The sequence below is a fragment of the Elgaria multicarinata genome, chromosome 2 (assembly GCF_023053635.1).
Source record: "Elgaria multicarinata webbii isolate HBS135686 ecotype San Diego chromosome 2, rElgMul1.1.pri, whole genome shotgun sequence".
Classification (NCBI taxonomy): domain Eukaryota; kingdom Metazoa; phylum Chordata; class Lepidosauria; order Squamata; family Anguidae; genus Elgaria; species Elgaria multicarinata.
The window spans coordinates 91,830,889-91,857,520 of NC_086172.1; the positions used below are offsets into that span (position 1 = coordinate 91,830,889).

The window sequence follows — 26,632 nt, forward strand, 5'->3', positions numbered from 1 at the left end:
TATTCTATCCTGCTTGTGGTCTTGACCACCGTGGGAACAGAATGCTGGTCTGATCCAGGATGGTTCTTCTTATGTTCTTAACAGTGCTTACTCTCTAAGTGTGTTTAGGGTTGTAGGCTAGCTTAGCCTCCCCTTCTGAGAAGATGCCTAGATCCTTCCACCCTATCAGCAATGTCACAATGAGTCAGTGAGGAAACGTTTCCATCCCTGACCATGTGTCAGCAGCTTGAAGCTTCACCACAATGTCCCTCCAAGCTAGTTCCGGATTTTTGGGCTTCCCCTCTAGGGAAACAGTGCCAAAAGTCTGTTGCTGAAACAGAGTTAACCCCCTCTCATGCTGAGAGGCATTCTGGGTCTGTGGAGCAACAGGATGGACCAGAGCCACCAAGAACAGAGCCTGGACAGTTGCTTCGCAGAGGAGATAAACTTATAATTTAAAAAGTCTTCTAAATCAACTTCTTAATCAAGGCAGGATGTTGTGCATGCAGAAGGTCCCAGGCTGGATCCTCAATATCTCCAGGGAGAGCTGGGGAAATTCCTACCTGAAACCCTGGAGACCTGCTGCCAGTCAGTATCAGCAATATTGGGGTGGATAGACCAGTATGTGGTATGACTCAGTGTAAGGCAGCTTCCTGTGTTCTTATGTTACTTAAAACAGGCCAGGGCTTCAAGTCAGAAGTGCACAAAGGAGAAGGAATATCCTTACAATCAAGGGCTAAAAATGTACTCCTACCTCCAGAGGTCTTAATGCTTATCGGGGTTACAAAGTCTTTCTTCCTGGACGTAAACACACACAATCTCTCCCAATTTGATCTGTTTAAAAGGGCAACATATTCTTCTATATCTATAATACAGCTGTATTAGTACAGTGTTCCTCTTAACACCTAAGATAAGAAATGGATTACACAACAATATTTTCAACTAGCTACTGGTGAATTAATTTTCCTCTTGTATTTAGTGATCTACTGATGCTTTTAAAACATGCGACCTTGACTAATATTTTCAGATGTGTAAACCACAAATGCCACCTGTTGTATTATTTATATACCACCTACAACTTACAATATTTTAGGGGGGTATATAAAAACCCTAACTAAAGGCTCACAATTCAAGAAGTCACAGAAATTACTCATATCCATTGTTTACATCTACCTACAAATAGGTGAACTTGTGATCTCATGCAGAAGTGATTTCCACCTGCCCAATGTGAACTACGCTAGATTCCCACTTACTTATACTTGATTTTAAAACCAGCTGTATAAAAACCTAGGAAATCCAATACTCTTACATTGAAGGGATCTCTTTTCTTTTATATAAAATAACAACAGCAGCAGCCATTCCATCAGGCTGCAGCACAAGGAGAGAAGGGGAAGAAGGAACACTTTATCGGCTCTGGTGTGAAGCCAGCTCCATCATGCTTTTCCTTTCCTCCAACTATCAAGTGGCAACAGCCATTCCATCAAGCTGCAGCAAAGGAAGAGATCAGTAGCAGGTCCAGCAGCCAAGTGACAAGCAACTTTTGGTTTCTCCTCTCCTCAGTCCATTTCCATTCCAGTTCATCATTATAATGAACTTTGTAATAAAAATTTGGTGCCCCACTTTGCCTCTACTCCCTTCCCCACCAATCCCTTTTCATTTTGCGTTGTGCCTTTTATATTGTAAGCCAGAGGGCAAAGACTGTCTTATTACTGATCTTTCTATGCCACTCTGGTAGCCTTCTTTTGACTGAACAACAGGGTAAAAATATTCTAAAATAAATAAACAAGTAGAACTCTGTTTTTACTTTGTAAGTGTATATAGTTTAACTCTTAGCCAAGGAACCATGAGATTTCGCTATCCCCCAAGTAACTTCCGTATGATTCAATGTTTACTAAGCCTGCAGGCATCTTGTTCCCTCCAGCATTTTGCATGCTCTGTTAGTTTTGAATATACTTCTCTGATGTAGGAAGTTCTACTCACACCATAGTTCCTTAAGCCTCAATTGCTCAAAAGTGAAAGAATACCCCAAACACTTAAAAAAAATCAATTTCTAATAGTTATTAGCTTTCTTTAAGAACTCAAAGTGATTCATATACATTATCTTAGAAATCATGCAACTACCCTGTAACGCAGGCCAGTTTTGTTATCCCTATATTACAAATGGCAGGTTTTGAATGATTGACCTCGCAGCTCATTCTCTTATCCATCATGCTACATGAATTGCTATTGCAAACTTCTTCTTTTCTGACACAATACATGTGAGCCGGAAATTGGTACTACTTTTGTTTGCACTACAACTGACCTGTCTTCTTTAAGAGACATTCCTGGATTGTAATAATACCTCCCCTTCCTCCTTGGGTGGATGTGTTAGTCTATCTGTACAGCAACCCCAAGTTGCTAGGTTGTGTTGTTGGCATCTATTGTTTCCCTCACTCCTGCAGCTACTTGGTCCTAAAGCAGGCAAGCTGGAAGGTATTCTCCATCAAACCCACAGAACTAAAGAAGGAAATGCCACAGTGTTCATTCACTCACTTGTGCACTCCAACCCCTATAAATGACTATATATTCTCTCTAAGTAAAATTGTGTTTCAAACCATAAACTATCAGGTGATTTATGACACTCGGATCAAGAGATCTTTTGATTTGTAGCATGAGGCTGACTATTTAGCATTTTGTACCTTGTTTCTACTGAACCATCACCTACCCTTCCCAAAAGCAGCTTGCTTTTTGCCGTGACACTATCACACAAAGCCTTCCAAATTAAGGGCCCCCCCCCTGCATTTTTGGGTGTGGAGAACACACTTGAAAAACTACAGATTCTTCATACTTGAAACTATGCAAATGCATTATGAACCACAGATTGGTAGCAATCTCTAAGCAGACATTCTCTATCCTTTTTTATTTTATAATTACAGTGCTGGTTGGGATTCTCAACCCGTTTTTGTTTTGTTTTCATTTGCGGCCAATGTTGTAGCAGTCATTATAGTCCAATCTACTTGGGTGCTGACTATCTGCAATATTAATTGCAAAAGAAACCAAACTTTTTCTTATTTATAAGCAACACAAGGTGCTAAACCACCTAGCAAATAAGCCATGGTGGATGGATTGTTTGCAGAATAAGCCATGGTACACCTGACAGACGATCAGGCTTGCCATGGCTTGTCCTTCCCCTCTTTCCCCTCATTCCTCCTGCCAGCTCTGGTATGTATCCCAGGAGCCTTTGCAGCAAAATCTGTCTTGTCTCCTTGTCCCAGCCCCCCCCCCCACTGCTTCACTCATGGTCCTTTTATTCCCTGGGTTTTAAAAAAAACATTTTGGTGCTTCAGGAGCATGCAAATGAGGCCGTTTTAAAATTATTATTATTATTTAGTAGTAGTATTCTCACTCTTTTGCAAGTATGCAGGTGTGCACTTTTGCCTGTCTGATATGTGTAGCCTTGCCTTGTCAATTTCCTTGTATGTTTCAGATGTCAAAGGGAGCACCAAAGTGAGAGAAGGAGGTAGACCAAAAGGGAGGAGGACAATATCTCCCATTGTCCTCCTCCCATTCATCACTTCCCCAAATCTCCAGCAAGTCCAGGAAAGGGAGATTCTATTTATTGATTGTTTCATTTCTATACAGCCCAATGGCCAAAATTCTCTGGGCAGTGTACAAAGAAGCGCAAGTGGACTTCCCATTTTTCTCCTTCCACCAGAACTTCCCATACTCCTCCAAATCTGCTCTGAAAGGTCCCCCTGGGGTTGCAGATGGAGGGAAATCTCTGCCAGTAGCAGTATCTGTTCTACTGGAGGATGGGCACAGTTGGATACACCCACCCACCCACTTTTTGCAGCTCCTTTTCAGAGCAATTACTGTGGTAACCATAGTAACATATAGGACAGGCAAAAGTGCGCTCCTGAATACTTACAAAGGAACACAATAAAAAAATTATTTTAAAAAATGGCCTCATTTGTGAATTCCCAAAGCCCTGAACAATTTTAAAAAACAGGTGATGAACAAATAATAATCCCACCAAAGTGCTGTCTGGGTATTAGTAGTGAGGCAATCGCAAAGGAAACTGGAGACAGCATTGGCCAGATTGCCAGATTGCCAAGAGCAAGCATGGGTTTTCTGCTGCTCTTGCTGAGCAGCTCTGTAGTCAATCCTGGCAACCCACAATAAAAACGCTCTCCTGGGTTTGGACGGCACAACAAACCACCATGGGCATGAACAACTCTACAACAAGCAATACGTTCACAGTGTGGCTTGCTCAGAAAAATTAAACCAATCTGCGGAGAATGCGCCGGATTCAGACAACATAACAAACCACCATGGCTGGCTGCCCATGATGAGTTTCTGTATTGTGTGAACCCAATCAATGCATTGAACATATCAAATATCTAGAAAAATTTAATTAGGGGAATTTTTGCCAAATGTGAAGCTTTTCAAGAAGGCTACCACTTTAATGTGATCTAGCACTGAACTTTGGCAAATATATACAAAGCTATCATGTGCATCAGTAAAATGAATCCATTGCTTTCCACCTTCAACAAAGCAACAAAGAGTCCTGTAGGACATCTTAAAAGACTAACAATTTAGTCTTTAAGGTGCCACAAGAGTCTTTGTTTTGTTGCTACCTCTCTGGAAATTGTTACAAAGGGCAACATCCAAGATGAGCAAGTGGACTGTCCCTTCTCCTCCCCCTTCTCTTCCCTTGCTCCCCAAATCAGCTCTAGGAGGACCCCTGGGGTTGCAGGTAGAGGGCGAATCTAAGCCAGCAGCAGTATTTGTTCGGCTGGAGGATGGGCACAGTTGGATACACCCCAATGTAATTCTGTCAGCTGCTGCTAGATTCCTGAAGGGAAGCTGCCTTGAATGCCGTTCTTTAGTAGAAAGGCAGAATATAAATCAAATAAATACATAAAGGTGTTTTTTTAAAAGAAAAGATTTCGTAGTCGCCTGGGATAAAGCTTTTCTTTCCCAAGAACCTGCAGCAGTGACTACAGTAAATCCTATTTAATGTTTTGCCCGTTTTTTTACATCTGTATTTTTGCCTCCCTCCCTTCAACCAACTTCTGTGCTGGAAGGCCCAACTAACTGTACACAGTGAATCTGAAAATGGTGAACTACATACAATGGAACTATCCCTAGGCAGCTTTGACACAGAGATGAATGTGTGTGCATGTGCGTTTTAATGTATTGAGCATTTTATGTCTGGATCAGAACTAAGGAAAACTTTGAGCTGCTTTATCCTGCCAGTAGTGTTGCACACATACTAAGTGGCAAGGTCATAGCATGAGTTGTATGTAGTCACTTCTTAGATCCTGCATTGAATTGCTATAATTACAGAAGCAAGACAGGCCTTAGAGGTGCATACATAGCCATAATACAAGTGAATGTATCAATGTCTGAGGGTAGCTGTATTAACCTATTGCAGCAAAAACAACAAAGAGTCTTGTGGCACCTTAAGGGGAAACAGAATCAATTTGCTAGTCAATAAGGTGCCACAAGACTCTTAGGCATAAATGTGTAGTCAGTGGCTCCAGCTAAGAATCAGTCTAAGAGACTGAGGATGCTGACTTAGTTGAAGCTGCCTTACTATATGATAAGATGATGGCAGATGAAATAAGTACAGAGGTGCAATATTTACATGTCAGCAAAGAACTGATGTCACAAAGAAGCCTATGATTCATTCTCATACAGTTTGTCTATGGTCTCAGTTCATGAAAATGGCTGCCAGTTTATGCAAATTCCTTATAGGTGAAAGAACAGGAAATTGAAGTACGCACTTGCAATCCATGTTAGACATGCCCCCATTCTTTGCAGCAGCTGGCCATAGCCAGTACGCAAAATCAGTCTACATCTATGTTCAGAAAATATTTCTAGTTGAAAAGCAGCAACCAGGCATATACAAACTATTTTCATCTGGGCATCATGTTGTTCACAGAACAGATCAGTACTGAGCAGGGCTCTCTTCAGATCTCATAAATGAACAAGTACTGATGAGTGTGAAGACTTCTTAAAGTCTTATACATGAGTGAGAGCTGGGAGAAGCTCAGGAACTTGTGTCAGCCTGCAGAAACTGTGTTTTTCAGAAATTAACAGAACTACAGCATCAAAGAAGTAAACACCAGAAGAACAGCACCTAATCCAGAAAAGAAAATATTGATAAAGACATCAAAACTATCTGTAATGATCTTCAGGATAGAAACCCATTCAGTAATTATCCTACTCTACAAAATGAATGAATGGAGTGAGATCAGGTCAAGATGTCAACACTGATATTCCAGAGTGTGGTGGGTAGCATATTTTGAAGTCCATGGTAGGAAAAAGTGTTTCACGTGACAATACACATTCAAGAGAGCTAAAAAAAGTGTGTAACCCTTACTACAAATAACATCATGAGGGTAAAATCTAAGACCATACATACAGATCAGTGTTTTTTTCCAGTGACTGGTTTTAGCAGCAAAGGGCATAAATCAAGGTATCTCTCATCTTCAAAATGAATTGTGTTTGAACCCGTCATCACTTCTTGAACAGTATGGCTCTTGGGAAAGGCAAACCAGCCAATCCTTGCTGAAGCATTATGGCCCACTGTAGTTAGACAAGCCTTAATCCAGCACCAGTACTACAAAATCCCATATCCACATAACAAATGGGGGTGGGGGTGGGCAGCGGTGTTGCATCCTTGTACACAGACAAAACGTATATTCTTATTTCATTTGACCAAATGCACTCCAAAGCCCTCGCCATTTCAGCTAATAAGATCTAGCCAAGACAGAATGGCCTGATTTCTTAAATTAAAAGAGGCAAAACAGAGACTGCTTTAGTGATCCACATGGATGATCTACAACTGGAGTTGGACAGGAGGATTGTGACCCTGCTAGTTCTTCTAGGTCTCTCAAATGTCCCAGCCATCAGCTTTTACTCTCTTCTAGGAGAGACTGAGTGTTGGCAATGCAATAGTTCCATTCTTACCAGATAAGGCAGTCCAAAGGAAGGCATAAAATGACTTCTACTCTATTCACAGGAGTTAACCCATGACTCCACCTTGCTACCAATATTATTTAATGTCCATATGAACGTTCAGAAAACACATGCAGCACATCTGCATTGGGCCCTTTCAGAAAGGTGCTATCATGCTGCTGCTATCAAATCCTTTAAGAAAGGTACTTCATGACAAGATGCATTTGACTGTAGGCCCGGAAAAACTGGAAGACCAGGATAATACACAACATAGTTGTTTTGTTAATTGGGACATGTCTTCCTCAAATGCTAAGGACTCAAAGAAAAACCCAGTAGGTGAGTGGATAATCCTTAAAGAAAAGACTGAAATAAGGAAGCTCTCAACATGGCAGAATACCCTGAGTGAGCACAAGCTAAGGTTGGACTTGCTACTATTATTACTGGTTCAGCCTACAAGAAGGCAAAACAACAAATAAATTGTTTTTTGGGGTGGATTTACAATTTACAATTTACAAATAAATTGTAAATTGAGGTGGATGTGCTAGCCTTCCACATAAAATGAGAGGATTTTGTTTTTATATTTTTAATGCAGGAGAGCATTCAAACCTGGAAGTCTCCCACCTTCCTTCTGAATTGCCACAGTTCTAGGAGGGCTGTACTGCATGAGTTTTCTGAATTTTTGAATCTGGCTATACTACCATAGTTGTACCATGATGACAACAGCAGGAACTACCCCTACAGGATTCTTACATGCAACAGAACAAGCAGTGGCCAACAAATCCCTATCTTTGAGCTACACTGTACTGGTTGGGACTGTAGGACTGTAATCCTAAATAGAGTTGCTCAGAACAAAGTTCCCCTGAAACCAATAGCATGCATTTCCATTTGACGATGGTTTCTCTTAAGATGTGAGAGCATTTTCCAGGTAGCACTGAAGAGCAGATGAATCCCGCAGTTCCATTGGAAGACCAGGGACTGACTATTAAAATGTTTACGGGTTTAGGAAATTCTTCTACTACCAATTAGACAGGGGTTAGCAGGCACTAAAAAAGGCCAGAACATCCTTCATATTACTTATACATCCATGGTTATTACTGCTTATCAGCAATGACCGAAAAACGTCATTCTTGATTTCTTGTTAAACCAGGAAGTTGTTCTTCAAATGCGCGTAAAGAGAGTGAATTAATTGAGAAACAAAGGTAAACATCAACCAGTTAAACTGCATACTGCAAGGCCTGAGACGTGATGGGGGAAACAGTGCTGCTTATGGTTGTTCCAGAAAATAAATTAATCTGCAAATATTTGATGTGACTGTTCATGAAAATATTTACACTACTAATACCATGTAGATAAATATTCGAGATTATTTCCTGTACTTATTATGAAATATTCCCCCTCCTCCTCTCCCTTATTCTTTTAATACACACACATGCAGAGGCTGGGTTCACACATCACACTAGCCCATGGTGGGTGACAAACTATGGTGGGTAGGTAGTTATGCAAACAATCTATTGTGCTCCCTTCAGATGATCAGGCAAACAAGCTACACAGAGTAGTTTATTTCACCACCCAAGACCCTCCTCCTCCTGTAGTCCTCTCACCCAGATAGACAGGTATCCCATCTTCCTTTGCAGTGGGAATAGAGATCGAACAAGAGGATCAGAGCAGGGACAGCATTTTTGGCCAGAGACCGAGAGAGAGATGTATTCCTAGCATTTTAGAGTTGTCAAACCCTGTTATGTGTTTTTTTTTTAATTGTTGTAAGCCACTTTGAGGGCCAGTTTTGTCCTACTCAGAGTTCCTACTCTTACCTATTATACCAGCTCATTTATATTTTTAAAAATTCCTTCTGCAAATGTTTGACTGTAGCTATAATGAAAGAGAGCGAAAACAAATAACTTATGGGGTAGTAGAATTTTTCTACCATGTGGTTTCTTGTTTGACTGTATTACTAAAAATGGGATGTACTTTTTTCTCTGCCACACATTATTATATTTAGTAGGATGAACAGAAAACCAGCTCACTATGTGAGAAATATGGGGAACTTTTCCCATTTCTTAAATGTTGGAAACTGTAGAAATACAGAAAACTATGACTGATTTGGTAGTATTCCGTGATTGCTGCTGTGACAACCCTGATTGCTGACTCATTTTGTTGCTATAAAAAGAACACATTAACTCCAGCTATCTCTCCATGCATTATTGCAGCTTTTTATCATTACTTCCTGGTCTTTGGCTATGAAAGTAGATGGTTTGTTCTGTTCGCACAGTCTTAAAAGAATTAACTCAGCATCCAAATGTGCATGTAATGTATTATCCGCATGTACCTGGGCGGACAACCTTCAATGAATGAAAAAGAAAATATATATATGAGGGCTCCTACCACCACCACCACCACCACCACACACACACACACACAAAGTTCACTTTAAAATAAAAATTTCATACACAGACACACACCATCCAGCCCCTCATCATGCTACACATGAATGATCAATATGACTTGAAAGTTATTGCACTATGGTCAGTATCCTACACTGCCCATATGCTAGCAGAACTGACCACTACCACAATAGGAATTAGTGGCTCCTGAAACGCGCATAAATGCTCATTTTTAGCTCTTCTGACCTGTCCTGTTCTGGACATGAGTATTTCAGCTAATTTCTGGGTTGTTTTAGGAATTGCCAGTTCCTGTTGTGCTATTGGTCAGTTCCACTGGTGCAACAGAACTAGCAGAGGTGTAACAGCAATATAGGATTTGGGACTTTAAAAATAACAGCTCAAATTTAAAAACACCCTAAGATACACCATAATATAAATGAAATGTTTAAAAACACACAAATCTGATGTCCATGAAGAAAAAGCAAATGTTATTCCTTAAAAAAGACTTTTGCCATGAAATTCTACAGCTGGGATACTTTTCCAATTTAAAGCTCAAGCTATTTTAAGGAAGTGTTTCTAGAACTTTAAATTTGTATATATTTACCACCTACAGTGACTTAGAGGTAAGATGGCCAGCTATGAATCACCAAAGAGGAAATGCGTTATCATAAAAGAGGATACCAAACCTCATAGAATTTGCACATGCTTTTATATGTAAAGATACAAATTTAGAAATTATTATTATAATTAAATAGAAATCTAATATATGTCACCATAGTGGGGGAAATTATGATCAGGTGACCTGTGTGCCTGCTGAGTCTGTTGTCTAGGTGCTGTGGAAAGGCCAGCTTTTTCTTTGGATGGTTTTTTTTTATCTTTACACTGGACTTTGATGAGACAGCCCTTCAAATAGAGGACACCTTCAAAACAGAAGACAGTCCTCTGGCACCCTTTCAAACAGGGGACTGCCCTCTCTAAAAGAGGATAGATGGCCACTATATTTGGATGTAGGAAACCAGATTTAAAACATCCACTAGCTTACCTGGGCAGAGACCTGAAGCTAAAACTGTGCTCTGCGCTACTTGGAGAAAGATACAAATATAAAACTGTCTGAAAGGATTTTGATAAAGGAACACAATATTACCCATTCATATCACTAGAGCTAAGTAACAGGATGTAAGAGTTGCCACCTGCAGAAGTGGAAGAGATAGAATTCAGCTCACAAATGCTAAGAATATTGTAGGAATTTTCCCCTCTCTGAATGGAAATCATCTAAGTAGCTAGAAACAATGCCTGATGTACTCCAAGGGCTCAAGAGCTGATATTTGCTCTGAATACAAATCTTATTCTTCAATGATTGTGGGTTATTTGTCTGCTTGTTTGCTTTTGGGGGAGGCAACTATAAATGTTTTCTTATTTTTAAGTGAAGAGCTTGCAGCAGAAAAAGCAGGTCTATCTTTTTCTTGTCTGGCGCAAAGATTAGTCTTAAGCTTTCCATATGGAAGAGCCACTATTTTGGGGAAAAGATGCATCTTGTAGCTAGATTTTGAAGCTAGCCAACTTTCACATTCTCTAGCAATGAGTCTGGAATTAGCAGCAATAATTAGTAATATCCATCTCCACTGTGTAAACTGCTAAATATATTAAATACCAACACATGCAAACAATTAAGCCTCACATTTCTCTTAACAAAAGAAAATTTACATTGCTTGAAAATTCTCAACTGTTAAATACCACTGTGGGATGTCCTATCAACAGTACACAAAATATCCATCCTGTTAGCCTTAACTATGATATAAAGCGTTATAGAAAAGGCTACTCATATATTATTTATTTATTTATTTATTTAATTACATTTATATACCGCCCCACAGCCGAAGCTCTCTGGGCGGTTTACAACATTTAAAAATAGTAAACATTAAAAGTATACAATTTAAAAACACACACACACACACACAAAAACAGTATAAAAACAACAGTATCCATTTAAAAACAACAATTGTGGGGTCCATTAAAAACAAACTTAACGTTGTTAAATGCTGTTAAAATGCTGTTAAAAATGCCTGGGAGATGGTACTTGTCATGCTTGGTACTTGTCATGTACTGGACATTAGATCTAAAAGTCTCTTATTAAGGTTGCACTTAAACCTGGGAGAGGAGAAGGAAATGCAGCTCTGTAAAACACAGTTAATATACTTTAACTTGTTTCATGTAATGTAGTTATTTGTTTCTTTCTCCATTATTTCAAAACTTGATACACCTCACAGAAAGTAATTACCTATTCACATTGACTCATCTAACCATTAAAAAACTTAACTGAAATGAATTGAAATGGCACTTTCCAGAAGGTGAGTGCCGAATTGTTTCAGATCATAGCAATGTAGGAAGTTATTTTATATCAAGTCAGACCATTGGCCATCTACCTCAGGGTTGATTTGAGGGCACAATTGATTTAAATCGCTTCTCTGAAGGACTCAATTTTAATTACATAAATCAGTTTAAATCATTAGTGAGGAAGATTCTATTTAATCATTTTTCGTAGAAGTACACTATTGTTTAATATAACCTTAACACATATTCCAAGATACTAATAAGATTGTTGAAAAAGAACTAACCAGAAGAATAAACAAACAACAAAAGTAACAAAACATTTTTGAATGGCTTACTATTTCAATTTTTAGATAAATATAAAAGTTCTTTAAAAAAATAAAATTTAGGCAATTTCAACCACAAGAGGTTCAGAAACAAAATACTCCTAGATGGAGTCATTTTTATGTCTTGCTGCTGTCATGCTAGGTATTTCCCTTCTACAGGGGAGGATAAATGTAGCAGAAGTTTCCTCAGGAGTCAGCATTGCATGAATATGTTCTGTTCACTATTGGTTTCACTTTCTATTCCCCTTTGGAATCCCTTGCATTTATATCCAGACTCCTCCTCCTTTGTTGAGATCTATTCCATCTCCAAAACTAAAAAAAAATCCTATTTAAATAAAAAAATCCATTTTTTTTAATTTGAAAAAAATCATACATTTTTATCAACCCTGCTGCCAAAAGAGGCAAGGCTAGATCCATCTTTGTTGTATTTCCATCAGCTGGCAGAGGTGTTTTTATTCAGAAAGGTACTTGACTTTTAGGGTGCAGTGCATGTTTACGCAGAAATAAGGCCAACTCCCAGCATTCCTCAGCCAGCAGGGGAGTTGTAGGACTTATTTTTTCTAAACATATATAGAGCGTAATTGCATCCTTAAATGATTTTGGGTGCTTCCAGATGGTTTTAATTATGCTAACACCCAGCCTCAAACACTGAATTTTACGAGGGTGGGGTGGGGGGGTGTCCAAATGACATTTTCCATTTGTAACCCTCCCATGTATCCCAACTGCTTCTTCCATACTTTTCCTTCCCACAAAAATAATTAAGGAGGAAAAGACTGAATGGCTGCTAGGTGTCCTTTGTTTGTCAGTGCTAGGAACTGTCCACCTGGAAGTATACTTTGTTGCTAAAATAGGTTTTAGTTGTGTTTGTTTCTTACCTATGGATGTATTATTAATTTAGTTGCTTTTATGTTTTAACTATAATTTTGTGTTTTATCTTGCCTTGAGCACTATTTGTAATGGAAAGGCAGTATATAATTGTATATATAATGTACAGGTTGAACACAATATAAATGCATACATCACACCTACCTTTACTTTAATTTCTTATGTTGTCAGCACTTAAATATTGGTAATGTCAAGTGAAGTAAATAAACTCTGTCTAATGGACAACAGTAACAGCACCAACAGATCAACTACACCAGTAGAGTACTTCAAAATACTTCACATAATTTTCTCAATATTCCTCATAAAAATCCAGTAAGGACAGCCCACATTATCACCATTTTGCAGATGGATCCCAGTAAATTTGTGACTGATGCATTATTTGAACTGGGGACTTAGTTCACACTTTTAGCCACTGTACTTACAATAGCTCTTAGATAATCTACTAGTATTCACATTATGAATAAGGCTTCCAGATTGACAGCTCCTAGCATTAGCAATCAAAAGGTATTGAGCAGCTATTCTGTCTTTTCCTCCTATCAGATTTTTTTTGCCGAAAAGTTAAAAAAACAGAGGAAGTGGTGGGAAAACATGGGTGAATTACATGTCAAAAACCAATGCCATCTGTCCCCCCACCCCCATAAAATTCCATGTCTGAGGCAAGGTGATTGCACAACAAAAGCCTTGTCTGGAAGCACCCTTAAATAAGGTAAACCATCAAATGCAACAGATAACATTATGATAACCACAGCTGATCAAAATGATTGCTTGGATACTAAGAAAATCCATGCTGACATCTAGGAATTTTAAATATTTCCAGTCCTATGTTGAGCTGCTGCTTAAAAATGTGATGTTGATGTGTAGGAATTTGAGGTATTTTCCCAGACCTGCTGACCTCCTTTAAAACAAACATTTCTGGGTCCATATGCTAAAGTACGCACTTCATGTAGTAGCCTTAATACATGAAATAGAAAAATAAATTAAGGGTGCAATCCTACGCATGTTTAGACAGGAAAAAGTCCTACAACTTCCAGCATGCCCTAGCCAGCTATGTTGGAAGCTCCATGACTTATTTCTGTCTAAAAAAAAAAAAAATAGGAATTAGCTGTACAAAATGTAAATAGATAAATAAATCAACTGAAGACAGAAGCTACACTGCTATAAGTATTCCTGAAAAAGAGAGAGAAAACGTGATACTCTCCGGGTTTGCACTATCAGCATGCCAGTCGTGTGACGGGATTATCCTAATTATCCACACCACATGGCAGGTTGCAGGGTGGGTGAAAATGTACTACACCCTGCTGAGTGCCGGATTCAGACAACACAGCAACGCTCGTGTGACCAGCATGTGCAAAGTCAAGGGAAACAACCAACGCTACATTGTTTCCCTTGCTGATCATCCAAACACCCTCACAGACTCCTAATAGAAAAATATTACTTTAACATAGTTATAATTCTTTAATTTAGTGCCTATTTGCTACCAAGTCTAACTCAAGGTGCTGATGCTTAGCTTTTAAGCGCTAAATGGCTTGGAGGTAAAATATCTTAAGTACACTTCTTCCTATATCAATCTGCATTGAGATTGTCAGAGGAGGCCTTTTGCCACATTCCATCTATAGAAGTGCATTCATTATACATGTACAAAAGAAAAAGCCTATTCTGTGGTGGCACACTGAGTCTGGAATGCCTTCCTAAGGGAGTTATAGATAGCTCGCACTGATACTAGATTCCTTTGGTGCCAGGTTAACACCTTTTTATTTTCCCCAAGCATTTTTATTTGCCCAGGTATTGTCTTATCAGTGGAGAAAATACTGTATTGTTTAAAGTTTTATGTTTCATTGTATTGAAGGTTACAAATGTTTTGCATACATTCTTGTAGGAAGGCACAGTTCATACATTTTAAAAATAAATAAAACAATGTTTTATGACCATTAGATGATCCAATTCAGGAAAAAATGTTGTTGCTGTTTTTGGAAAGTTGCCTTATATAGGAAATGGAGATTGGAATATCACAAGCATAGGTAGGTATTTCCTTTTAAGCATCTTCCATCCTTTTCCTATTGCCACTCCTTCTTTCTCCATTAAGACTGCAATCCTATACACACTTACCTGAAAGCAAGTCCCATTGAACACAATGAGTCTTATATCTGAGCAAACATGTATAGGATTGATCTGCTGTTGTTCATTATTCAATGAAAACTAGATACAAGTACTGTGATGTGTTTCTCCTAGCATTAGGAAGTAAGAGATATTTAAATGCTGACTGCGATAAGACCATTTGTCACTAATTAACTAGCAGCAACACAACTTAAGCATATTACAGGGGAACTGTGACCGTCTTCTCAAACCTTGGTCACAAAGCAAGTATAAACAACTTCTTGAAAAGGAATGCATGTTCCTCAAGAAATGAAGATAGAACTATACATACACACAACATATACACGTGTGTGTATCTGTGTCACACACAGAGGACTCCATGTATTGCATTACATGTTATCCTACCCTTCCTTCAAGAAACTCATGGTGGTTTATAAAATTTTGCCCTCATCCACCTTTATCTCCACAACAACCCTGTGGGGCAGATTAGTAACTGGTCACTCAGTGGCTGAGTTCAGACAACACACTAATCAACTGGAGGTGGGAACAGTTACTAACAGAATGAGAAACAACCGCTGATTAGCGTGTTGTCCAAACTCAGCCAGTAAGTTTCATGGCTGAGTGGGGATTTGAATCTGGATCTTCCCAGCCTTAGTCCTGCTTGTGGGTTTCTGCTCAATAGCTGGTTAGCCACTGTGTGAACAGAATGCTGGTCTGATCCAGCATGGCTCTTCTTAAGGTCATATATTCCTAACACTCTAACCATGACACCATACATCCATCATCTTAAGACTTTAGACAAGCCTTTCCCAACCTGGGGCCAGCCAGATGTATTGGATTACAACTCCCATAAACTCCCAGCCAGCATAGTCCAACACATCTGAAGGGCACCAGGTTGGGGAAGGCTGCTTTACTTTGAGCCACATCAGTAATCTGATTAAGTGGAAATCTAGTCTACAAAAGCTTATGCCACAAGAAAGCTGTGTGTCTTTAAGATCCTCCAAGACACAGCTACCTGCTGGGTATTTGCCAATCAAGAATATTCCACAAGTAAAGGCACTGAAACCAATGGAGGCACACTGCTTAAATCAGCACTGATTAAACTGTCAAAGAAGCCAGTCCCAGACAGTGAGTTGCCGCCACAGGGCTACTAACAAACCATTCTTATGAGCCCCACTTCCATAAGGAAACACAGTAAGTGGAACTAAACCACCAGCAATAGTCCTCAAAATGTGCAGGACCAGTAGTGATAGGGAAAGAGGGTAGGATTAGCCCGACCTGCAGGTTACTTGTTCAGTAACAGTACTTTAAAAACATTATTTTAATATCATGTCAGGCCCTATTAAATTCTTAATTCGGATTCTCAAATAACACTAAGGTACAGGCATCTCTGGCTTCACATATTTGTGAAGATGAAGAAGGTTACATACTGTTCGCTTTCCCAGTAGTTGAACATTACTCAATTGGCTTCTGAATAACCCCAAAGCTATGTAATTAATTACTGGAGAAGTGGTAGTAGGGAAGAGGCTAGCCCCTTCCAATGGTATTCCTGCATACATTTTAAGAAATAGGTGCACACACCCATGATTTTTGGAAGTAACATTCAGAGGAGGCCTCAATGCTATTTTCTTCAACTTCCTTATATAGCTTTAATTGTCTTATCTCAAATTAGGCATTAAATTTGTTCAGGCCCCATAATGCTCAGGAGTTAATAGGAGAAGCATCTGAGAACTTAATCAAGCCAGTAGTGTTCTAAAGAGCCTCCCAAAAATACACCAATACTCAGTAGCTCAGAAAGGTTTGTTGTGCAACAACAATTTTTGAAGTAGTTCTTTGCCACAAAACCATTCTCAATAAATTTGGATTCTTCCATTTTGGAGTGTCTGTTTCAGGGGTGGGCAACTTGTGGCTTTCAGATGTTTTGGCCTACAACTCACATCAGCCCTAGCCAGCACAGCTAATGATGAGGGAGGATGGGAGTTGTGGCTTCCAGGTATTTTACCCTACTAGTTACCTACTCTTGGTCTATCTACTATCATCTTAATAGGAACCATCACATACAAAATCCTACTCTCTGAAAAGTCCATTCTTTCCTCATATAAGATTCTTAAAAACAGCAATGTTCAAGCCAAGTGGTGAGTTAATAGGGGAAGATATTAGCTGGATTCACACAATGTGCTAAGCCATGATGGTTTATTTTCTGGCAGAACCCGTGATGGGTTCATGTGTTCTCTGTGAGATGTTTCTGCCACCCATGATGGGTTAAAATGTCCAAACATCTCACTCTAAGAACCAACGCTCTGCAGAATGGGCATAGTGGGCTGTTTGCGTAATCTACAAAGCATAGTGGTTAGCAACCCATTATATGTTAGCCTTACGTGTGAATCCAGCCTTTGCCCCAAATTTTAATGCAATCACTAAAAATTGACCCAACAAGCTCTTCTGCTATAATGTTACCTCATCTACTAAAATCAGTAAGGGATGGGGGGGATGAGCACAATGTGTTTGTGTGTACGAGAGAGCAATACAAAGCCTGGTATTTCCATTGCTATGAGGAAAGAGGTGGTTTTCGGATGAGCAGCATATTCAGAGCACTTCAAGAATAATGAACAATGCAATGGCAATAGACCAAACTGTCCCACTGAAGACTGCTGCCAATATTACTAATCTACATACCCAATCTACCATGTCATAGAGAATACAGCAACCTATTAAAACAACAGCCACCCCACGAAGTACTTCAAGTTTCTGTATTAGTGCTTCTTGCTTTACTCGAAGGTAGGCAACATAACACTCTCCAAATGTTTTGGACTACAACATCCATAAGCCCCAGCTAGCATGGGCAATGGTCAGGTTGCCTACTCCTGCTTTGCATTCTGTCATATCCACAATAGGTCAGAGCTATATGTCACAAATGCTGTAGAAACAGTGGTGTTATACCTGCAGCAAAAGCCTCAAGAGTAGAAGTTACACAGGTGGGTACGCACTTCATTTAAACATGCATGTGCTCATATCTGGGGAGCTTGGTCCAGTCAGCTTTCTCATTATCCCTACCCAGACATGTCCAGAGGTCACTTCCACAACTGATATTACAATCACAGGAATGTTTAAAGTCCCACTAAGTTCAATGAGACTTACTCTCCAGTAAAGCTGCATAGGTCTGCACCCTAAATTCAAGTTCTTGGGTTTCCTATGTCTTTGAACAAAAGAAATGCATGCCTATCCATGGCCTTCTTCCACTATTCCCTCACTAAACAAATTCACATGTATCTAGGCGCTTTCAGTCACAAGTGAAAAATTCCCATACAGCCAGATCCTAATGCAGGGTTGGGAGGCGCTTAAACGCCAATGGGTTTTTTCGGTGCCCCTAATTCTGCCCAAGAGTAAGAATGGCCAGTTGTAAGAAAGGTCAACGTGCAAAGGAAACACTTCAGAGAAACGACGTGGAGAGAGAAAAAAAGCCTCCGCGTCCAGTCCTTTCAGAAAGACCGGAGAGCAGCTTGTTACACAGACTCTCCCCAGCTTAAGCCAAGAAGCAATATGTGGCACAAGGGGGGTGGGCAGGTAGGAAGAAGGGAACTGAAAGGTGGACGGTGTTTACACGGGGAAAAGCACTGCGGTTTGTCGAGAGTGGGGGTAGGGCTTCATCCGTGGCATAGGTGAACACGGGGAAAACAGCGCCGGGGACCGGGAGGACACACACACACACACACCCCGCCGGCTGAAGAGACCCCACCCCAAACACTTCGCTGCCCCCCGCCCCGACCGCAATAGCCCCTCCTCCCTTTCCCGCGCCTTACCTTGCCGAGGCACAGCAAGAAAGAGAAGAAAAGCTGCGCCAGCCCCCTCATGGTCTTCGCCGGAGGCGGCGGCGACTCGGGAATGCGCCCTCCCCGCGTTGCACTTCAGATTCACGCAGCCCCACTCCGTGCAGTCATAGCAGGGAGACTCCCGCCCGCCCGCCCGCCCGCCAAAAATGAAGGTGGGGGTATGTGGAGAGGGAGGGAATGGTGGGGGGCGACGGAGAAAGCGCCCTCTGGGTGCTTGACGCAGCAGTCCGGCTCCCTCTCGCACCCTTCCCCAGGCGGCGTGTTGCTGGTGGTTTCTCTCTCGCTTTCTTCCTTCTTCTGCAGCGGCTGTGAGAACTCAAGGGGAGAGCGCTTGGCTGGGTGGAGCGAGACGTACAGGCAGGGCACCCGGCACAGCAACGGCGGCAGGGAGTGCAAAGAGTCAGCCAACCACCTCCCTTTTCTGACCATTCATCGCTTCCTCCACGCTGCCAGGGGGCAGGAATCGGCCGACGTTGGCAGGGGTTGAAAAGGTCGCTTTTTAGTGCTTGCCGCTGGGAGCCTAGTAGGAAGTTGTTCAAGCTGACATTCTCCTCCCACCCCCGTCCGGACTGGGGTTAGGCGGGGAAGCGGCTCCAATGAAGCTTCCTTTTTCTCCCCCTTCCCTTCCCTCTTTCTCGCACGCATTCTTCTCTGCGGCTGGTTTCAAAATGCCGCTAGGAAGGAAAAGGGTCTTCCGGTTTCTTTGGAAGGGAGGGAGCGGCGAGCTTCTCCCGCCACACTGGGATTGCAACCTGAAGGCTGCAATCTCAAACTCGCTTCCTAGGAAGCAAAACCCATTAGAATTCAGTGGGATTTACTTACGTCAGAGTAGACATGCATAGGCTCCGGCTGCACAAGGCAAAAGATGGGGAGTCGAGCAGACTCCGGCTGCAATCCAATGCGGATTTGATTGGGAGTAAGACCGATTGAACTAAATCGGACTTGCTTCTGATGAGACCGCCATAGGACCGCACCGCCAGACTGCAATCCTGTATGCATGTTTTGTTTATTCAGAAGGAAGTCATATGATGCTCCATGGGACTTACTCCCAGATAAGCCTGTTTTAGGATTGCAGCCTAGGACATACTTTTAGAAACATCCCAGCTCTAAGGCAAGGCAGCAGTTTAATGCATATTTGTTTCGGAATGAGCCCCACGGAGTTTAGTGGGATAATTTCCTTCTCTCTAAACATGCATAGCATAAGGCTACAAAATGGACAAATACGGGGAGGATAGGCTGTAAGAAAATAGAAACGTGGATCACAAAGCCTTTAAAAAACATTTTTAGCAGTGTGGGGTGGCAGAATAGTAGCATTAAGAAATTCTTATACGTGTTCATATACCATGCATCCACCTTTAAATTTCACTTCTGCTTTCATGTAAAATAAAGGGAAGCAGGCCCTGGGTGGTCAATTAAAAGAGAAGTCGGCCGTTCTGGTATTCTTAACTATATGGGTTTAACCCTTTTACAGAAAGGATTACACCCCAAACCTAGTGCCCTCCAGATGTGTTGGGTTATCACACCCAAGGTGTCCAGCTAGCGTCTTTCACATTTAATAAAAGTCTGTCTTGGTGAAATGTTAGCAACTTTGCAGGCTAATTAAAGGCACAATCCTATGCATGTTTAGACAGAAAAGTGTCCTACGAATGGCTGGCTGGGGAATGCTGGGAGTTGTCACACTTTTTTCTGCTTAAACATTGTCTCCTAATTTGTTTAAACTTAATGGATTATTTGTAGTTCATTCCACCCAGACAACAAGGACAGAATATAGATGAGCCAGCCAGTCCTTTTTGCTCCATTTCTAGCTTCCTGGTCAAGCCCAAATCATCCATGGATTTTAAAGCACTTTAACTATGGGGGAATCTTGCTCCATTTACATCATCATACACACATCCAGGCAGTCCAGGAAAAGGCAATGTCCCACCCGCCTACCCAGGACTCTTGCCCTCACTGACCAGTTCCTACACTCAGATGCAATCTGAGATAACCTTCTGGCTTGGCCTGTTGCCATTTCCTTCAGCTTTTTGTCCCCACTCTCACTCTGTCTCTGATTAAAGTAACACGCTTGTGAAAAGCCTTGACAGTTTCACCAATGCCATGCCAGTTTTTACATTAAATTATTATTATGTGCACAAATGCTGTTATACATACATGCAAAAACTCCCTCCACCTCATAGCACCTGGAAAAAGAAGTGGCCATTCCCAAATATGTACAACTCCATGTGGAAAAATGGTGGATGAAGGACTAAAATTGCATTAGTTTGAATGCACCTGTTCAGAGGTGACGCAAAAGTCAAAAGAAAGATGAAATATGATTGCAAATCCACTTTCTTGCACAATCATCAGTTGATCTTAAAACCTGATGCAAACCTACTGAAAATTACATTTCTGTCTTTCATACATGCATGCCAGTAGGCAAGAGGATCAAAACTCAGGGGACAAACTAGATGTGACATTAAACACATTACTGTGTACTCCACCCAGTGTGGGAGATGCATAATAGCTCTTTTCCTGTAGCAGAATAGTCATGGTTAATATGTAGTTTGTGGCCTCTTCTTCCTGCTAGGAGTCAGTGCAACTTTGGGGACATGTTTATTTCAGAACTGCCCATCTGTGGACTTTAAAGATGGTGAGCAACAAGCTAACCCATTCTGTTTCTTCTTGTTTCTTTTAAAATTTAATTTAATTGAAGCACAGCACATATATTGCAACGCGGGGGGGGGAACAAATAATACAAATGTGGAAAAGAGAGATTATAACCAATCTCGATGAATTTGTAGCCCAAAAGGCTTATAAAACATTACATTTTTGTTTTTAAAGAACATTGAACCTTCCTTTCCTACCCTGTTGGCAGCTGAGAGTCAGCAATTTTTTAAAGTTAGTTAGGCTGTAACTATACCTATTTACCTGTGAATAAGCACCATTGAACTCATATATAGAATTGCATTGTTATTTTGTGTGTTTTGTGGCCTAGCAAATGGCAGGTCACTTTGGTTAAGTGGACATACCCAACGTGTTCATGATCATGGCTTCGCAAAAGAAGTGGCAATACCCAAGTTGAGGGAAGCAATGAAACAGAACATCCCACTGGTTCCACTTTTTTCTGCCCTGTTATTGGTTCTATTGCTCCCATTCTGCATGTGGGATTAATAAACCCACAACATCTGTATTTATCTATAGGATATGTCTTATTCTATGTGCAGAAGGTCTTGCCTAATGTGATTTTGGGGGGGTGGAATTGCCAGGGCATTCGCCTCACGACCAGCTTATCGGTCAATTATATAAAAAAAAATTCCCTATATACAGCACCCCAGTTCTGTGGTACAATTGGAATATTTGTGTAGCTCCCTTTTTCTTTCAGAGGTGAGATGAAAAGTGCCTCTCAGTTTCAGTTTTTCAGAGCCAGAACATAGAACAGGCCTTTCTCAAATATCATCTCAGATGGTTTCCCTTCCTTAAGCCATGATTTGTGAGCCTCCACAAAATTAATGAAGACAGACAAATTATGCTGATTGAGATAATTTTTATCTCAGATGTGCACGTAGTCTATGCCCACTATATAGAAACCCCCTAAAATTATATCTGCAGCACCATACAGGTATCGTAATATAGATATGGAGCAGTTTTCTCATTCAAACAAAGCACAGGTCCATAGAACTCTCATCTATCAAAAGGTCCTCCCTTGACCTGAAGATGTGTCTCATCCAACAGAAACTAAAGTTTTGTACTTACTAATGTTTTGGACACCACAGAGTAGCGGCCCCCAATGTGGCGCCACAAGAGCATCCACAGAACTCTCCATTCCCTGCCTCCTTAAAAAAAAAATTTATAACCATCTTGGAAAATGCTAGGGCAGTCTTGGTTCTCTCCCTTTCTAGTCTCACTATTTCTATTCCTCACCTCTTTTGCTCACTTTCTCCCCTCTTAGTTTCTTAGTATCTAGCATGCTCTTTATCTACCCCTTTGCTTCCTTGTTTTTCCCACCCTCACAGCCTCTAACTTTGCTATTTCTCTCCTCAGCTGTTTACCCTGCTGTTTCTCCCCACAAGACAGCCTTGCTGTTTTTTGCACCTCTGCCCCTTTTCCTTAATATTTTCTGCAGCTTTGCACATGCTGTAAGGGCCATGAAGGAGGAACAGAAGATAGTTATTGGGGTATTATGAGAATTGCAGGCCTGCACCTCTGGAGAGCACCAGGTTGGGAAAAGCTGGCCTAGAGGCTTTTCGCCTGCAGCATTGCTATGATCTTTTTTCCCTTGAAGATGTTCTGTGTTTTTAATAGTGGTGTGCCAGGAAGTAATCTAACAGGTATGGTTTTCCCAGAGTGGAGATGCAGTGAAGGAGAAGGCCGTGGTATTAAACTTCTACCTGCCATCCAGCTGTTCAAAAGGCCAAGAGGTATTGTGGTGGGGAAAGCTGGCAAACATATCTTCCTGAACTCCACACTACCTTTTTGTGCAATGACATCTGGAATTCATTTGCAGTGTTCACAGAAACAACCAGTTTTTCCACCTGGCTGTCCTGCAACAAGAGCACAGTGGGGACAACCTCAGGCCCTTCTCCTCCTGGGGTCCTCCCAGGTGTAGGCCCAGCGGAGAGTCTTTTTCTATTGTCTTGCCTGTCTCTCTGATCAGTCCAATGAATTGCGGATGCGTGTCACACATCTTTTCAGTTCCAGCACTGACTCTTTATACAAATGCACCACTCTGTCTTGCTGTTCACTATGGAAACACTGGGTGTGGCATAGTTAAATTTGGTAGCAAGTTTCCAGCACAGGAAAGAGAAGTACTAGTCTGAGTTGTTTTGTTGAAGAAACTGAGGAATTGCTTTGGGCTCCTATATTATTATTATTATTATTATTATTATTATTGGCTTTAGTCGCCATCTTCTAGACAAGCTGTTTAGCTCTGGACTGTGGAATGTGTGCCCCTCCATATGTAGGCAGCCTGCAACTCCGATCAGCCATAGCCAGCACAGCCAATGGTGAGGGATTATGGGAGTTGCAGTCCAGCAACATCTGTAGGGGCATACATTCTTTATTCCTCGTTTAAATGGATTCATTGTATGTGTTGTCTGCTCCCTGCACCCAGGTTGCAGATGGCATAAATATAATCTGGTTAAAACCAGTCGCATTAGTACCCAAGATGCAGCTTGCATCCTTGGGCAGATGCCAGGGCCCCAGCACCATGGCAGGCCCAGTGCTGATGTCTGCCCTGGTTTCCTATCAACATTTCCCCCTGACCTGATACTTCAAGCAGCACCTTGCAGCTACCGTGGAGCCACAAATACATTTAGGCTGTAATTCCAGGTACACTTACCTGGGAGTAAGTGTCATTGAACTAGTGGACTGGCCTTGGTTACTATCCTCCTAGAAGAGCTGGGGTGGATTAGATGTGATTTGCTGTTCTACCCATGGCACTAAAATACCTTGCCCTGAGGAGTACATCAGTTGTCTATGGGTGGGTAGGTGTAACGGCAGGACCACAGGTTTGATAGAAGAGCTGGCTGGAACCTTCAAGCACGACTTTTTAGGACACCCTAGGAACAAGGCTTGTATAGCATGAAACATAGAACCTGTTTCTAGAATGTGGTTTGTTTGTTTTTCCTTTTCAGACTAGGGGTTTGGAGCCCCTCAGTCAAGGCTTGTGGGGGGGGCTGTCCTTTTTGTACCACTGCTATATACACTTACATGGAAGTAATTCCCATTGAACTCAGTTGTGCTTACCTCCCAACCAACATGCATAGGATTGCTAGGGTGGCCACTAATGCATTGCCTGAAACAGAGATTTGTACAAAATTTGCACATAGCAACTTATGCTATAGATGAAAATTTAGAATTTATTACTATCATATAAAGAGAAAAACAATATCTCTCACTATAGCGGGGAGACTGTGACCGTGTGACTTGTGTACATGCTCAGTCTGCAGTCCAGACTGAGCTACTGTTGATGAGCTACTTCAAAGTTCCTGCTGCTCTTCTTTCTTAGGTGTTTTTTAAAATAAAAATATTTAAACTGGCCTTGGACTAGATATCCCTTCAATGTGAGGATGTCTTCAGGGAAGACTATCCTCTGTAAAATAGGACTTAAGGCCACTACCATTAGGGTACTATCCTGTAATACGATAATTCAAACTTTGTTCCACTAACTTTTGTCTGAAGAACTACTTCAAACCATTTTGAGAAGTGAAGCCTTGATGCACATGTATGCCACACATTTAAATCAGCTTGAAACCAGTTTACTTGTTGTAGCCCCCACCAACTCTGCAGAGAAAACAACGCTGGGAATCCTAGCTTTCCAATATTGCTAAGAATTATTTTTTAGTGATTCCCAGTACTTTACAGAGCTACAATTCTTTGTCAGGTTACCAACTAACAAGAGGAAAATTGGCCATTCTGCTCCTGTGCCTTTAACTGATATACAGAAACCAATAAATGAAGCTTTGTGGCATGAAGATAAGCATTATTACCTATTAATATCTGCAATGCAAGCAGCACTTTTTACAGCAGAACTACCAGAGCCAGTTGGCAAGCATAGGTATGAGTCAGAATTAATCCAGAGAATCTAAAATGCTCCATTACTGGATTGCCAGGTAGACATTTTGATTATTTTACACCAGGGAAGGGGAGATGGGCTTCATGTGGTGGGGTGTGTTTTATTTAGATAAGCTCGGTGCTGGTGTGTTGTTTAATATGTAATATCACCACAATCACACACTCAAAAGGGCAAGGTTTATTGAGAGTAAACTCAGTGGTACAGTTCTTTAAAGAGAGTACTGGTACATAGCTAAATCATATGATGGCAATCAAGAATCCCAGAAAAAGTTTGAATATTAAACGGAGGGGCGAAGTGTGGGGACTTTCTCCCACACTTCACTTAAAAAGCACTCATTCTAAACCACTATTCTATTCAGACAAATCCACTACTGGGAAAGAGAGACATTTCCCTACCCTTATGAGTACATTTTCCTTATTCTCTGTCCTGAACTTTGCATATTCTGTATGAGGGGAGAGGAATTCAAGAAGTTAACTCCATACATTTTCAGAGTTTTAAGCACTGTTTGTAAAATATTATTCTAAATGTAAATGAAATTAGGATCTTAAGATCTGATACTTTAAACACACTTGAAGTCTTTAAAGAAAATTTAGTAACCTACAGAAAAGTTTGGAATGTATTCTACACAGAATATCAAAGGGTGATGGCTGAGAATGAGCAAAAATAAGAAGTAAATAAGCAATAGTCCTGGGTAAGTCTTTGGTGGTGGTTTTATTATCATGGAAATATTATACAGTCTATTTAGACAGAAAAAAACATAAGAATGAACAGGAAGAAATAACTATACATTTGGTGAGCAACTTCCTTGTAGTATTTGAAATTGTGTTTACCATGGAAAGTTACCAGTTTTTGCATATCATAACTCAGCCCTGAATAGCATAAACATTTAGCATGGGGTGATTTTTCAATGCTAATTAAATATCCTGATGTAGCCAGTATGAAACTGACTCATAGGACTTCATTAGGCCTGCTCTAATTGACTTTGAATGATATACAGGGCAAGAAAACCATTCTTTCAGTCTAAGGATGTGGGGATTTGTCTCTACAGATATTAAAGAGCATCTGAAGGCAATATGTAGACTGCATCCTAGACACACTTACTTGGTAGGAAGTGCAGCAGGCCCTCTGCAATGACATGATATGGGAGAGGGGAATTTTCCAAAAACCAGGTAATAACACCTTCAGATTTTGGGAGATTCCCTCAACCCACAACAACCCCTGTGCAGTGCACCCCCATCCCACATTGTTCAGGAGAAACCTAACACTCTGGAGAGGCTTTTGAGGCAGGGGCATAGGCAGCTCTCGGGAGGT

General features: G+C 40.9%; 1 protein-coding gene across 1 annotated transcript in view; it reads right to left on the bottom strand.

Moving 5' to 3' along the window:
* The window catches only part of PTPRJ (protein tyrosine phosphatase receptor type J), a 109,946-nt gene extending 91,076 nt beyond the window's left edge, over nucleotides 1–18,870 (bottom strand). The window contains exon 1 of the mRNA XM_063117181.1: nucleotides 18,739–18,870. Coding sequence (XP_062973251.1) covers nucleotides 18,739–18,789 — 51 coding nt within the window. The 5' untranslated portion in view covers nucleotides 18,790–18,870. The remainder of the gene's footprint in view (nucleotides 1–18,738) is intronic.
* Between the last annotated feature and the right edge of the window lie 7,762 nt (nucleotides 18,871–26,632).